This window comes from Lutra lutra, chromosome 1 (genome assembly GCF_902655055.1).
Source record: "Lutra lutra chromosome 1, mLutLut1.2, whole genome shotgun sequence".
NCBI lineage: Eukaryota > Metazoa > Chordata > Mammalia > Carnivora > Mustelidae > Lutra > Lutra lutra.
This window is the reverse complement of record NC_062278.1, coordinates 109,173,423-109,187,274: the sequence shown is the minus strand read 5'-3', so window position 1 is coordinate 109,187,274 and position 13,852 is coordinate 109,173,423. Positions and strand designations below refer to the sequence as shown.

The 13,852-nt window shown below is 42.0% G+C and overlaps 1 protein-coding gene across 3 annotated transcripts in view; it reads left to right on the top strand.

Annotated features, from left to right (window-relative positions):
* The window catches only part of EHHADH (enoyl-CoA hydratase and 3-hydroxyacyl CoA dehydrogenase), a 48,633-nt gene extending 39,079 nt beyond the window's left edge, over window positions 1-9,554 (top strand). For all 3 annotated transcript variants that reach the window (XM_047732039.1, XM_047732054.1, XM_047732046.1), the window contains 2 exons: window positions 157-498; window positions 7,181-9,554. In XM_047732039.1, coding sequence (XP_047587995.1) covers window positions 157-498; window positions 7,181-8,442 — 1,604 coding nt within the window. In that variant the 3' untranslated portion in view covers window positions 8,443-9,554. The remainder of the gene's footprint in view (window positions 1-156; window positions 499-7,180) is intronic.
* Window positions 9,555-13,852: the final 4,298 nt, after the last annotated feature.

Genomic DNA, 13,852 nt, shown 5'->3' with positions numbered 1-13,852 from the left:
ATTTTGATGTTAGTGCTACAGTAAATAGCTTGATGGAGAGTATTTAATTTTGTACTTTGAATTGGAACAGGTTGTTATTATTATTATTACATACTCCTTTTCCCTTTGTATAAGTAACATTTCCAAAGGTCCTATTTTCTTTCTCCTTCCTTCCAGATCAGCCTCTGGAATCCCGTAGACTCTGCAACAAGCCAATTCAGAGCTTCCCCAACATGGACAGCATTTTCAGTGAAGCCCTTCTGAAGATGCGGAAGCAGCATCCTGGGTGCCTCTCTCAGGAGACCTGTGTCCGTGCAATCCAGGCTGCCGTCCAGTATCCCTATGAAGTGGGCATCAAGAAGGAGGAGGAGCTGTTCATGTACCTTCAGAAATCAGGGCAGGCTAGAGCCCTGCAATATGTTTTCTTTGCGGAGAGGAATGCCAGTAAGTGGTCAACCCCCTCGGGAGCATCCTGGAAAACAGCAACGGCACAGCCCATCTCCTCAGTTGGCGTCGTCGGTAAGAACGTGGTGGGGTTAAAGTCATTCTCCAAATCAGCACATACGAAATCCTGCTGTTTGCTTAGGGCCGCCAGGTACCGGGCTCTATACGAAGCACTTTACTTGTGTGGCTAACTTGTTTTTCACCCCAGCCCGGGAATGATCTTCGTTTTACATGTGAGACCTAGAGACACCAACCTCCTCACCAGTGAGCTAAACACAAGCGGTGTGAGGGTCTGACGCTAGGTCTGTCTGACTCTAGACTCTGGGTATTTTTTTTTTTTTACTCATCGCCTCCTCTCCCCTGCGTGAATCTCTTGCTCCTGGATCTCCCAGCAATGATTATTATTCGTACCACATTTCCAAGTACGGTTTGTCACTCTTGTAGCTAGGTATTTGGAATGAAGGCTCTACTTTCTTGGTGCCTGGATTCATTCACTTCCCATTCGACGCTATTAACCTCAAATCTCTCTGCATCCTGAAAGAGTGACCTCCCTACTTTTTCCCTCTGGGATTTTCCCAAACAAAATGTCTTCTTTCCTCAGAAGCTAGCCCTCTGATTGGCTTTTTTGAGCTACTTTCCCAAGCTTCCCTTGTTCTTAGTATCGACCCAAGAATGGTCTTTGGTGGATTTTTAAACCCCATGAAATGGTGAGCAAAATGTTATATGTGTCAGCTGATGTACAGTCTTCCAAGGGAGTTTACAATAAAGTGTCAACCTTCTGAACCCTCACCCCGCTGTCTAGCAACAACCCAGTTTGGAGGGAAATAGCCCATGCTGCATCCTCTCAGTCTACCGTATCAGTCACGCTGTGATGTTTCCAGCATTGACTCTGTTCACTTGTGATTTTTATTTATTTTATTTTATTTAAATTCAACAAATTAACATATACTGCATTAGTAGTTTAAGAGGTAGAGTTCAGGGATTCATCAGTTGCATATAACATCCAGTCCTCATCACATCATGTGCCCTCCTTAACACCCATCCCCCAGGTACCCCATCCCCCCCACTCACTTGTGATTTTTACTTATTTATTTATTTAGAAGATTTTATTTATTTGACAGACAGATAGAACAAAGTAGGCAGAGAGGCCAGCAGAGGGAGAGGGAGAAGCAGGCTCTCAGCTGAGCAGGGAGCCTGACACGGGGCTGGATCATAGGACCCTGGGATCATGAACGGAGCCGAAGGCAGCTGCTCAACCGACTGCACCCATGCACCCCTCACTTGTGATTTTTAAAGGAGGTGGATAGAGAGTGTGACAGAGAACTATGAATGTTTCTTTTTTGTGCTTTTTTTCAGCAGCACCAATACTTGTTTCTAGTTGTGCACTTACTCTGTTTCTTCTCTATATTCCTTCAAGCCAAGGATAATTGATGCAATATAACAACAAAGATGAAATTTATCGGTATTGAGTTCATCAGCTGTTGTTTGAGAATTTCCCTATTTCCTTGTTGTGAGCCTTTTAAAAAAGATTTCCAATTCATGTCCGGCATGAAATATCTAAAAGTTTTTGGTTTTGTTTTTTTAAGTACACCCCATATTGTTCAGAAAAATATTTGAAGAAGCATTTAAAAATCCACGGAAGATAACTTGGATACAAATAAAGTGAGAGTGTTTGGGGCGCCTGGGTGGCTCAGTGGGTTAAAGCCTCTGCCTTTGGCTCAGGTCATGATCCCAGGGTCCTGGAATCGAGCCCTGCATCGGGCTCTCTGCTCGGCGGTGAGCCTGCTTTCTCCTCTCTCTGTCTGCTTGTGATCTCTGTCTGTCAAATAAATAAGTAAAATCTTTAAAAAAAGAAAAAAGTGAGAGAGTTTGGTTATTTCCCCTTTCATCATTGCGTCTGTCCCCATACTGCTCCACACTGGATCGTCGTTGTGATGCAGCCTCCCGCTATTCCCTGTGCCCTCTGGAACACTCCTACAGCCTGATCTGCTTCCTGCCTGAGACCCGGCTTACTCCGGCTCCCGCTTATTCTGTGGCTCTCTCAGAAAAATGCTGCTGCTTCTTTCACAGTCCACGCCCTGCCTCCCAACCTGCCCGCTTCTCTTCCCAATTCCCTTCCCAGACCATTGTGTCTTTCAGGACACTCTTCCGTGGTTCTGCCACCTGGTCTGATGGCTCTCTCCCTCCTTGTTACTGTCATTACTCCTACCACCCCCATTTGCTGAAAAATTTGGCTGGCTCACACTTATCCACTTTCCCCCAAATCCTGCTGTCACCCCGATTGTTGCCATCATCTGTGTGGACCATGCATCCAGCCCTGATGCTTTCCGGTGCCTTTGCCTCCTCAGATCCGGTGACGTTCACCTCACTTCACTTCCCGTGACCCCTACTTAGGACTTTTCCTTGGCTCTTGCCTATACCCTAATGTATCTCCATGTCTGCAATTCAAATTCTGACCTTTCCCCCACAACCTTGTATCTTCCCACATCTCTTCATTGGTTGTTCCAACTATATCCATTACTTGATCAGCTCCCCTTATCTTTACTTTCTTCTCTTTCTAAATTTCACTTCCAGGGTCATCCCTTCAGCCACTCTCTTGTCAGTGCCCTCCAACTCCATGACTTACCGTCCTTTCACTCTGCCCCTGGCAAAACCCCAAGTGTGCTCTTCCATGAGCCCATTTCCAGGCTTCTCAGAAAGGTCAGCACTACTGCAAGTTCATGTCCCCCCTCCTTGCCTGAGCTCCAAAGCCATCCAAAAGGGAGAAGACTGCAGTTGACCAAAACAGCAGAACCTTCAATGAATGCATCCTTTGTTCTTTCTTCACTTCTGTCAATAGGAGAGGTTCTTGACTAGAATTAATTCCTTGGCAGTTAAAGACAATGAGTTGTTAGGGAAGCAGGACCCCTTGCCCCTCCATGTGTTTAATGAGGAAAAATTAGGGAACTAAATTCAGTATAAATACAATATGCACCTTGGGAAACCTAACTATCAACAATGAAAATCTTGGTTTTTCAGGCTCCCCCCTTTTTTGAGATCTTTGAGACCACAAGTTCATGAGAAGAGAAATTAGGAGCTAAGAACTATTTATTTATATTTTTTTACAATTTAATTATTTGTTTGGGTGAAAGAGAAGAGGGGAGAGAGAGAGTGTGTGTGTGGGCAGGGGGAGGGGTAAAAAGAGAGGGAGAGAACCTCAAGCAGACTCCCCGCTGAGTGCAGAGCCTGATGTGGGGCTCCATCGCAGAACCCTGAGATCATGACCTGAGCCAGGACCAAAAGTCAGCTGCCCAACCGACTGAGCCACCCAGGTGCCCAGAGCTAAGAACTTTCTGAAATAAATATACATTGTGTTTTCATGTTTTTATTGTTTCGGTGATTAAATGAAATGTGTCCGTTTATAGAGCTGAAGAGAATCTAAAGTTACGGCTGGGACACTTGCAAAAAGCATTAGTTTGGTCCACTTCGTGATTTGGATTCCAGGTCATTCAGGTCCGCTCCACGAGGTGAACGTGGAAGAACTGTGCCTGACCCTCCCAGGTGCCTTTTTTTCACTGCTCTGTGGTCCTTTCTGAGATCCCGCCTACCTTATGGGACACTTTACAAAGTATTTTCACATTACATCTTGTTAGTCCTCATTGTCTCTGAGAGATTATAATTTCTATACTCTTAAAAATTGTATGTGAGGGGACGCCTGGGTGGCTCAGTTGGTTAAGCAGCTGCCTTCGGCTCAGGTCATGATCCCAGCGTCCTGGGATCGAGTCCCGCATCAGGCTCCTTGCTCAGCAGGAGCCTGCTTCTCCCTCTGCCTCTGCCTGCCATTCTGTCTGCCTGTGCTCGCTCTCTCTCCCTCTCTCTCTGACAAATAAATAAAAATCTAAAAAAAAAAAAAAAAATTGTATGTGAGGCTTGGGACTGAAAGCTAGGAGGCCAGGGTTTTGAACCCCATTTGAACCCTTTACCCAGGCTGAAGTTTTGGATACAAGTTGCTATAGCAGCGAGAGCTATCCAGCCTCTGGCTACTGAGTGAAAAGCAGATGTTTATTAATTTTGGAAAATTAAATGTTTTTAACTAATTTAATATATTTATTACATTAAATAAATTAATACAGTTTGAAATTTAAATATATTCCAGAGAAACAAGGATTTCTGATGTCTGATAACGTTCTGTATTCAAAACCAATCCCCCCAAAAAACAAAACAAAACCAACCAATCCCCAAAGCTAGTCAATGAGAAGTACAGAAGAATAATATATAAATAGTTTTCACAAAACGGTTTCATCCACAATGGGTTGGTGAGGTAACAGATAACTTGCTGCTGTAACAGATAACAATCTCAGTGGCTTAACACAATAAAGATTTATTTCCTGCTTGCTCTATAAGGTCATTCTAGGACAGGTTTTTTCTAAGTAATGACTGTCATTCTTCTGAACAAGGGTCAGTAAACTTTTTTTTAAAGGGTCATATGGTAAATATTTTCGGCTTTCTGGACCGTATGATCTCTTTTGCAGCACCAAAACAACTCTGCACACAAAACAGTTATAGATGATATGGAAAGAAATGAGTATGGTTGTGCTCCAGTAAGACTTTATTTATGAGACTAAAATTTGAATTTGACATAATTTGCATGTGTCACAAAATATTGTTGTTTTTGTTTTTGTTCTTTTTTCAACTATTCAAAATGCAAAACCATCCGTAGCTCATAGGTAGTACAAAAATAGACGGTGGGATGGATTTGGCATACAGACCCTAGTTTGCCAACACCTGCTCAAGGGTCTCCTCCAAGGCCTCACAGTTGTTCTCTGCAGCCTCTACACCCCTGAAGTAATTAAGGATCTTGTGGGAGGTTCTGGGCGCCAATTGTGATCCCACACTACGCTCCTTTCCCATTTCATTGACCGGAAATACTCACAGGCCCTATCACGATACAAGGGATCCAGAATAGGGGCACGTGGGTGGCTCAGTCATTCAGCGTCTGCCTTGGGCTCAGGTCATGATCCCAGGATTCTGGGATCGAGCCCCGCATCAGGCTCCCTGTGTGGCAGGAAACCTGCTTCTCCCTCTCCCACTCCCTCTGCTTGTGTCCCCTCTCTCTCACTGTGTGTCTCTCTCAAATAAATACATAAAATCTTTAAAAAAATAAAGGATCTAGAATAGTTTTCCATGTGCCCAGAAGAAAAATGAAATGGTAAGGGGAAGGAACAGTAACATCTTTGCCATCAAATAATTTGTCTACATGTTCTGTTCTTCTTGCCTTTGCTTAAAGTAATACTCCCTTTCCTTTTCCCTTCCCCAGTCTGGGGAAAAGATTTATAATCTTCCTGCAGTGCGTCAGGATTTCAAGTTCACTACATCCTCACTTGTACATCTCTCTTTTTAATGATCTCTCTCCTAATGGGTGTGAAGTGGTAGCTCATGGTGGTTTTGATTTGCATTTCCTTCATGATTAAGGATGCATCTTCTCGTTGCTTATTAGCCGTTTGTGTATTTTCTTCAGAAAAAATGTTTAAGTTAAATTGTATTTTTATTGTGAGTTGTAAGAATTGTTTATATATTTTAATACAAGTCCCTTATTAGATAGATGATTCCATGGGTTCTTTTTACTCTCTGTATGGTATCCTTTGAAGCACAAAAATTTTTTGATTTTGATGTTATCTAATTAATCTGTTTTTTGTTTTTGTTGTTTATGCTTTTGATGTTGTAAGAAACCATTGTCTTATCCAAGATCGTGGAGAATTACTCACAGGAGTTTAATGGTTTTAGCTCCTACTTCAGTCTGTGATCCATTTTGAATTAATTTTTGTATATGGTGCACAGTAGTCCAACATCATACTTTTGCATGTGGAATCCCAGCTGTCCCAGCATCATTTGTTGAAAAGACTATTCTTCCCCCATTGAATTATCTTGGCCAGTTGGCCACAGTTACGAGATTATTTCAGGACTCTCAATTCTATAGGTCTACCCTTATACCACACTTGAATACTTGAATACTGTAGCTTTGTCATAAGTTTTTAAATTGGGAAGAGTCAATCCTCTAACTTTGTTCTTCTTTTTTAATAATGTCTTTGGTGATTCTTTTTTTTTTTTCTTTTTTTCTTTGGTGATTCTTGATTCCTTGTATTTATGTATGAATTTTAGGATCAGCTTAATTTAATTTGTTGATTTCTGCAAAAAGCCAGTTGAATTTTTGATAAGGATTGCATTGGTGGTGCAGATCGGTTTGGGTAGTATTGCCATATTAACAATATTAAGTCTCCTGATCTATGAGAACAGGGGATGTATATCTCTTTATTAGGTCTTCTTTATTTCAGCAATGATTTGTGGGTTTTAGCATTACGAGTCTTCCAATTCTTTCTTAAATATATTCTGAAGTACTTTATTTTTTTAATACTAGTATAAGTAGAATTGTTTTCTTAATTCATATTCTGATTATTCATTGCTAGTATACAGAATACAATTGATTCTTAAATATAGATCTTATATTATACAACCTTGCTGATATCAGTCCTAATATCAGTCCTAATATTGTGTGTGTGTGTGTGTGTGTGTGTGTGTGCGCTCGTGAATATTACTCAATGTCACATCCTCTGGAGCATTTAACACAGAGCCTAATCTTAACTAATATTCAGTCCATTTGTATTCCTCGCATCGATCTCTTTAAATGCCCTGTTGCCACAGAAGCCTCCCATTTACCGAGTAATTTTTCAGTTCCCAATATCACTGAACCATTCTTTTTCCTCTTCACTCTCATCTGCAGGCTTGGGAACAATGGGCCGAGGCATTGTCACTGCTCTTGCGAAGGCCAGGATCCCTGTGATTGCTGTGGAATTGGACAAGAAGCAGCTAGAGACTGCTGATCAGATAATAACCTCCCTCTTGGAAAAGGAAGCATCCAAAATGCAGCCCAGCAGCCACCATTGGTTAGGACCAAAACCCAGGTTAACCACATCCCTGAAGGAGCTAGGTGGTGTAGATTTAATCATCGAAGCAGTATTTGAGGAAATTAACTTGAAGAAGCAGGTCTTTGCTGAACTGTCAGCTGTGTGCAAGCCAGAAGCTTTTCTGTGCACCAATACTTCAGCCTTGAACATTGACGAGATTGCTTCTTCCACTGATCGCCCTCACTTGGTCATTGGCACTCACTTCTTCTCACCAGCTCACATCATGAAGTTGTTAGAGATTATTCCCAGCAAGTACTCTTCCCCTACTACCATTGCCACAGTTATGAATTTATCAAAAAAGATTAAAAAAATTGGAGTAGTTGTAGGTAACTGTTTTGGATTTGTTGGCAATCGAATGTTGAAGCCTTATTACAATCAGACATATTTCTTATTGGAAGAGGGCGGTAAGCCAGAGGAGATAGATCAGGTGCTGGAAGAGTTTGGTTTCAAAATGGGACCTTTTAGAGTGTCAGATCTTGCTGGACTGGATGTGGGGTGGAAATCTCGACAAGGGCAAGGTCTTACTGGACCTATGTTGCCTTCAGGAACACCTGCCCGAAAGCGAGGCAGCGAGAGATATTGCCCAATTCCTGATATGCTCTGTGAATCAGGACGATTTGGCCAGAAGATAGGAAAGGGTTGGTATCAATATGATAAGCCACTGGGTAGGATTCACAAACCTGACCCCTGGCTCTCTGAATTCCTGTCACAGTACAGGCAAACCTATCACATCGAGCCACGTGTCATTAGCCAGGATGAGATCCTCGAGCGCTGTTTGTATTCACTCATCAATGAAGCATTCCGTATCTTGGGAGAAGGGATGGCTGCCACTCCAGAGCACATCGATGTTGTCTATTTACATGGGTACGGATGGCCAAGGCACAAGGGTGGGCCCATGTTCTACGCCTCCACAGTGGGGTTGCCCACAGTGCTAGAGAAGTTGCAGAAATATTACAGGCAGAATCCTGATATTCCACAACTAGAGCCTTGTGACTATCTGAAAAAATTGGCTTACCTGGGCAACCCTCCTCTGAAAGAATGGCAGAGCTTAGCAGGACCCCCTAGCAGTAGACTATGATTCAGCCTTCCAGGTTATGACTCATGTGCTTGCATCAGGAAATGCTCATGGAATTTCATTGATATTAAATCAAAATATCCAAAGTAAGATTGCTCTGAAATACAAAGCAGCTGAACCTTCTCTTTGTGTCTTCTGTCTGATTATTCTAATGGATCAAATCTTTAGGAATGTGCTTCCTATGCCTCTGAGTCCATCTTTATTGGATAAATCATTTCGATCCCAGTGAATAAACTTGTGTCAATACCATAATAGCTAAGGAGAGAAACTCAGTATTAAGTTGAGGTTTCCAAGTGCTTAGATTGTTGGAAATGTCAACAATGAATCCCTGGGGTGCCTGGGTGGCTCAGTGGGTTAAAGCCTCTGCCTTCGGCTCAGCTCATGATCCCAGGGTCCTGGGATCAAGCCCTGCTTCGGGCTCTCTGCTCAGCAGGGAGCCTGCTTCCTTCTTTCTCTCTGCCTGCTGCTCTGCCTACTTGTGATCTCTGTCTGTCAAATAAAAAATAAATAAAATCTTAAAAAAAAAAAAGACAGAATGAATTCCTAATAAACGCCACTAAGTCATAAATTCATTTTGACCCCTTTCCACTTCACATACACTGCACTGATAGGAAAACTTACGGGCCCTTTAACAAACCTTCACTCTGCAGCTCCTGACCATTTTGCACAGCACTTGGCAAACCCAGAATCCAGAGGGGACATGAATTCAGCAGGGAAAGCTGTGGTGAAGTTTAGCCCCTAGTCTCAAAGAAGGAGTGGAGATAGTTGGCAGGCTCGAGTCAGCAGGGAGGGTCTCTGTGAGTGAGTAGGGAACATCACCCATGGAGAGGCAGAGGGAGTAACCAGAAAGAGAGGCAAGGTGTCAAAGACCTAACAGTGCTAACGTTGTAGGCAGAACCTGGGTGGGAGTAGTGAGGGCGTTGAGTGCTTCATACTAGAGTAGGGAACTCAGAGTAGCTTGGCAGCCTATACTCGGTGTATGACTTCTGTCCACGGTGCTGTTATTTGTGCAAAATCGTGCTTGCTGCTTTGCAAGGGGCTCAGCAATGTTTGTTGTAACTTCCTGGGGACCTGGGGATGTCCACAATCTGTCATTCTTTTCTATGCATGGAGAAGTAACAGAAAGTAGCCATTGTTGACTTCATGTAAGAAGGGATCTTACCTTAGAAAGCATGTCTAACTTCCTCTGATTCTATGATAGAGTCATGATGCCAGTCTCCCTGCCATGATGAGCCTTTGTGATGCTGGGTATGGAAATTGTTGAATCTTGAAAAGTCTGAAATTACTGCAAACCAGATTCTGAATAGTTTTGTTATAAGAGTTCTTCTCTTTTTACTTTTTTGTGGGGTTAAAAGTTGAGGGGCTGGTCCACACAAAAACTGGTCCACAAATGTTTATAGCAGTATTATTCATAATAGCCCCAAATTGGGAACAAGCTAAAGCTCTAACAACAGATGAACAAAGTGTGGAATGGCCATGAAATAGAATATTTGGTCATCGAAAGAAATAAAGTAAGTATAGAGATATATTATGACATGGCGAACCTTCAAAATTTTATGCTAACTGAAAGAAGCCAATCAGAAAAGGCCATACATTGTATGGAAATTTATGGGAAATAAAATAGGCAAATCTATAGAGACAAAAAGCAGATCAGAGGATGCCTAGGGCTGGAATCAATAGGAGCTAGGTAATGGGGAGGGCTCTAATGAGGACTGGTTTCTTTCTGGTTTGATGAAAATGTTCTGAAATTATTGCGGTGATGGTTACATAACTCTGTGAATCTACTAAAAACTATTGAGTTCTATAATTTTAAATGGGTAAATTGTATGGTATGTGAATTATAACTCAAAATTGTTAATAAATAAGTAAACAAACGGGCTCAGCTTATCCTTCAGTGTGTTGTAAATGAACTATTTTCTCCTGTGAATCCAAGCAAAATTATCAAAAGTTCTGATAGAGGAAATTTGAATGAATATAGCATAAGTTCTCCATTATCAAAAACAAAAAAAAAACCTCTGGAGTGTGCCTTGAATTTAATTTATAATCATTTTTAAATTGTGTATTGCTGGATTTTATATAAATTGGTCCTTGAAATGAAAGAAAATAAAAAAAAAATTCAGGAAGTGGTAAACTTTGTCTGCAAAATAACATACCTTCAAATGAGTGTTAAGGGACTGGCCTGTGTATGCATGTGCACACACACACACACAACAACACACACCGTTTCTTCTTTAGACCCTGAGTGGATTTTGAGTTCTTAAAACTCATTTTCGCCCTCCACTACCCTCTAGATTGGGCCTTTGAAACTAGAGTGTCTATGAATAGAATTCGTGAGTCAAAAATCCCTGAAATCTGGGGCACCTGGGTGGCTCAGTCAGTTAGGCATCTGCCTTTGGCTCAGGTCGTGATCCTGGAGTCCCCGGATAGAGCCCCGGAAGCATCAGCCTTCCCACTTAGTGGGGAGTCTGCTTCTCCCACTGCCCCTCCCCCCACTCATGTTTTCTCTCTCTCTCTCTCTCATTCTCCCTGTCTCTCTCTCAGATAAACACAATTCTTAAGAAAATTTTTTTAAAAATCCCTGAAATCTGATGCTGATGTTTGTGTATATGTATATGAGTATATTGCTTAGAAGAGGTCCCATATATTACATCATATTTTCAAAAGTGTCTGTGACCCAATAAAGGTTTTAAAGATTAACATTATATAATATGGGAAGAAGAAATAGGAGTTAATTTATTTTTATTTTATATCAAAGAGGCAAAACTAATTTTAATTTCTTGGGTCCTACATACAAGAGTGGGTAACATGATGAAATCTGTCCAGGATATTCTATTTCATCCTGAAAATGTACTTGCTTCGAAGGGTTATTTTGTTGTTGTTGTTGTTGTTGTTATTGATAACTCTAATTTTTTTTTTTAAAAACAGCTTCTGGGGCGCCTCGGTGGCTCAGTGGGTTAAAGCCTCTGCCTTTCGCTCTGGTCATGATCTCAGGGTCCTGGGATCGAGCCCCGCATCGGGCTCTCTGCTCAGCCGGGGGCCTGCTTCCTCCTCTCTCTCTCTCTCTCTGCCTGCCTCTCTGCCTACTTGTGATCTCTGTCAAGTAAATAAATAAAATCTTAAAAAAAAAAGCTTCTGAATGACATTTTATTTTTTTTATTTTTTAAAGATTTTATTTATTTATTTGACAGAGAGAAATCACAAGTAAACAGAGAGGCAGGCAGAGAGGAGGAAGCAGGCTCCCCGCTGAGCAGAAAGCCCGATGCGGGGCTCGAACCCAGGACCTGGGATCATGACCTGAGCCGAAGGCAGCGGCTTAACCCACTGAGCCACCCAGGCGCCCCGTGAATGATATTTTAAAAATGTGTTTTAATGGTAATTGACTCTGACGAGAACTATGTATTAGAAGCACCCTTGAAGCTTTGCCGTAATACTCCAGCTTTAAAGGCGAGACTAACAGTGTTCCTTAAATCAGTAAAGCCACTGTGCAGCTGTGGTTGCTATCTACTTACTCACTTCCAGCAAGAACAGGTGTGCGTGAGAGAGATAAAGTGTGGGATCCTAACTCCCCTGATTAATCATGTCTCAGAATTATGTATGCAAATCATACTCCACAGCAGTTAGGAACCTGATATTTCTAGAGTCTTCCATTTGTCTTTAAAATAGACACCTAGAAATCAGAAACACTGTAGACTGACTAGATTGACTGACTCTTCTTGGTAGCCATTGATGAGATTAATAGAAAAGAAGTCCTCTGGACCCAAAACAGCTTTCTGCAAGAACAGAAAAGTCTTTGATTATTCTTGGGACTACCAATGCCAACTGCTTATCTTGCGAGCTTATGATTTTGAGATTAACAGACAAGTTGCACTGCTTCCTAGTAGGACACCACTCATACTGTGTTCCAAGAGGTGGGCCATTCACATAGAAATAATGAGAACAGCACCCCCTAAAGCTGTGCAACACCCAGTATTGTTTTCAAATAAAAAACTCCTTCCTCTGTTTATTGCTATAAGTATCTTTCTAACCAAGAGTTAGTTGATGAAAGTAAAGGGGAAGTTTTGCTTTAGTTTGGTATCTCCGATGGGACCAAAATTTTACAAAGATTTCATCTTGTCTGTCTTTGTACTTTCTTTCTTTCTTTTTTTTTTTTTTTTTTTTTTTTGGTCTAGCATTCTGACAAAGAGGAACATAAGAGATGAACAGGACTTTTTCATTCTTGTCTACAGTGTTCCAGGGCATGTCAATTGTAATATTTATTTATTCTCTTTCACCAAACTTAAAGAGCTGAGCAGAATGAGAGCCTGAATGCGTCTGATAAGGCGAGTTGAGCTGGCACAATCTAGCTCTTCTGCCGTAGTCACGGTTATCCCACCTCCTCTAAGAGGAGGCAGTTGCTAATTCTGGCCATAATGTGAAATCCTTAGGGTGGCTAGGGCAAAACCTTCTCCAACCAAACCACAATTGCCCTTGGATTCCCAAAGTCTGCCAAGGCCTAGACAGTTGTTCATTTGCGTGTTTTGGCAGAGACTGTTGGCTGTCCCCCAGTGTTTTCCTTCTTCGGGAGTAATGCACTTCTCAATTTTTCAGCTGAGCATGGGGCTGCTCACAATACACAATACATTTGTCAGCTTCTTTTGCATCCAGTTGTGAACATGGGACTGAGATCTAGACAATGGGAGGTGCAGAGGAGCATCCCATGGCAGCTTTGGGGACCCTCCCTTAGAAGTCACCTGATGTGCTTCCTCTGCCGGTTTCTTTTTTGTCCCTTCCTCCATTTTGCTGCCTGGAACAGCTGTGACAGCTGGAGTCTAACCACTATCCTGGGCCGCGAGGACAAAGGTCATGGCTTAGGGATAGCAGAATAGAGGGCTGTAAAGAGCCTGGTCCCCAAAGCCCTCCTCGGGCAGAGTTGCTACTCTGCCTTCCAAGAGTCATTTATGTGAGAGAGAAATCAATTCCTATCATGTGTAAGTAAGCCAGTGTTACTGTAGGTCTTTAATTATCACAGGTAGGGCCCATGAGTCAGTGGGGTTTTGTTTTGGTTTGTTTTTGTTTTTCTCAGTGCCAGGGGTAATTCTGATGCAAAGGCAGGCTCAAGAATCCAGTCTCATTAAACAGGATTTCTTATTTCAAGAAAAAAAAAATCGCCAGTGTGATGTGATTTTTTAACTTGATATTGAATTGCTCATAAATTTTTATGTTCTGTTTCTCATAGAATTGTTGTAGGCAGTTCATGGAGAGGTCCGATAAAAACCTGAGAATAGGGCTTTAGATCAACATTTAGTAGGAAATAGTCTCACAGGCTTATTTGAATCTCAGATGGACTCCTACTTAATGAGGGACAAAAACACCCAAAGAACGTGTGCATTATGGGAAGGAAAGGTGGTCAACAATGGCACAAAGGAAAAGAATA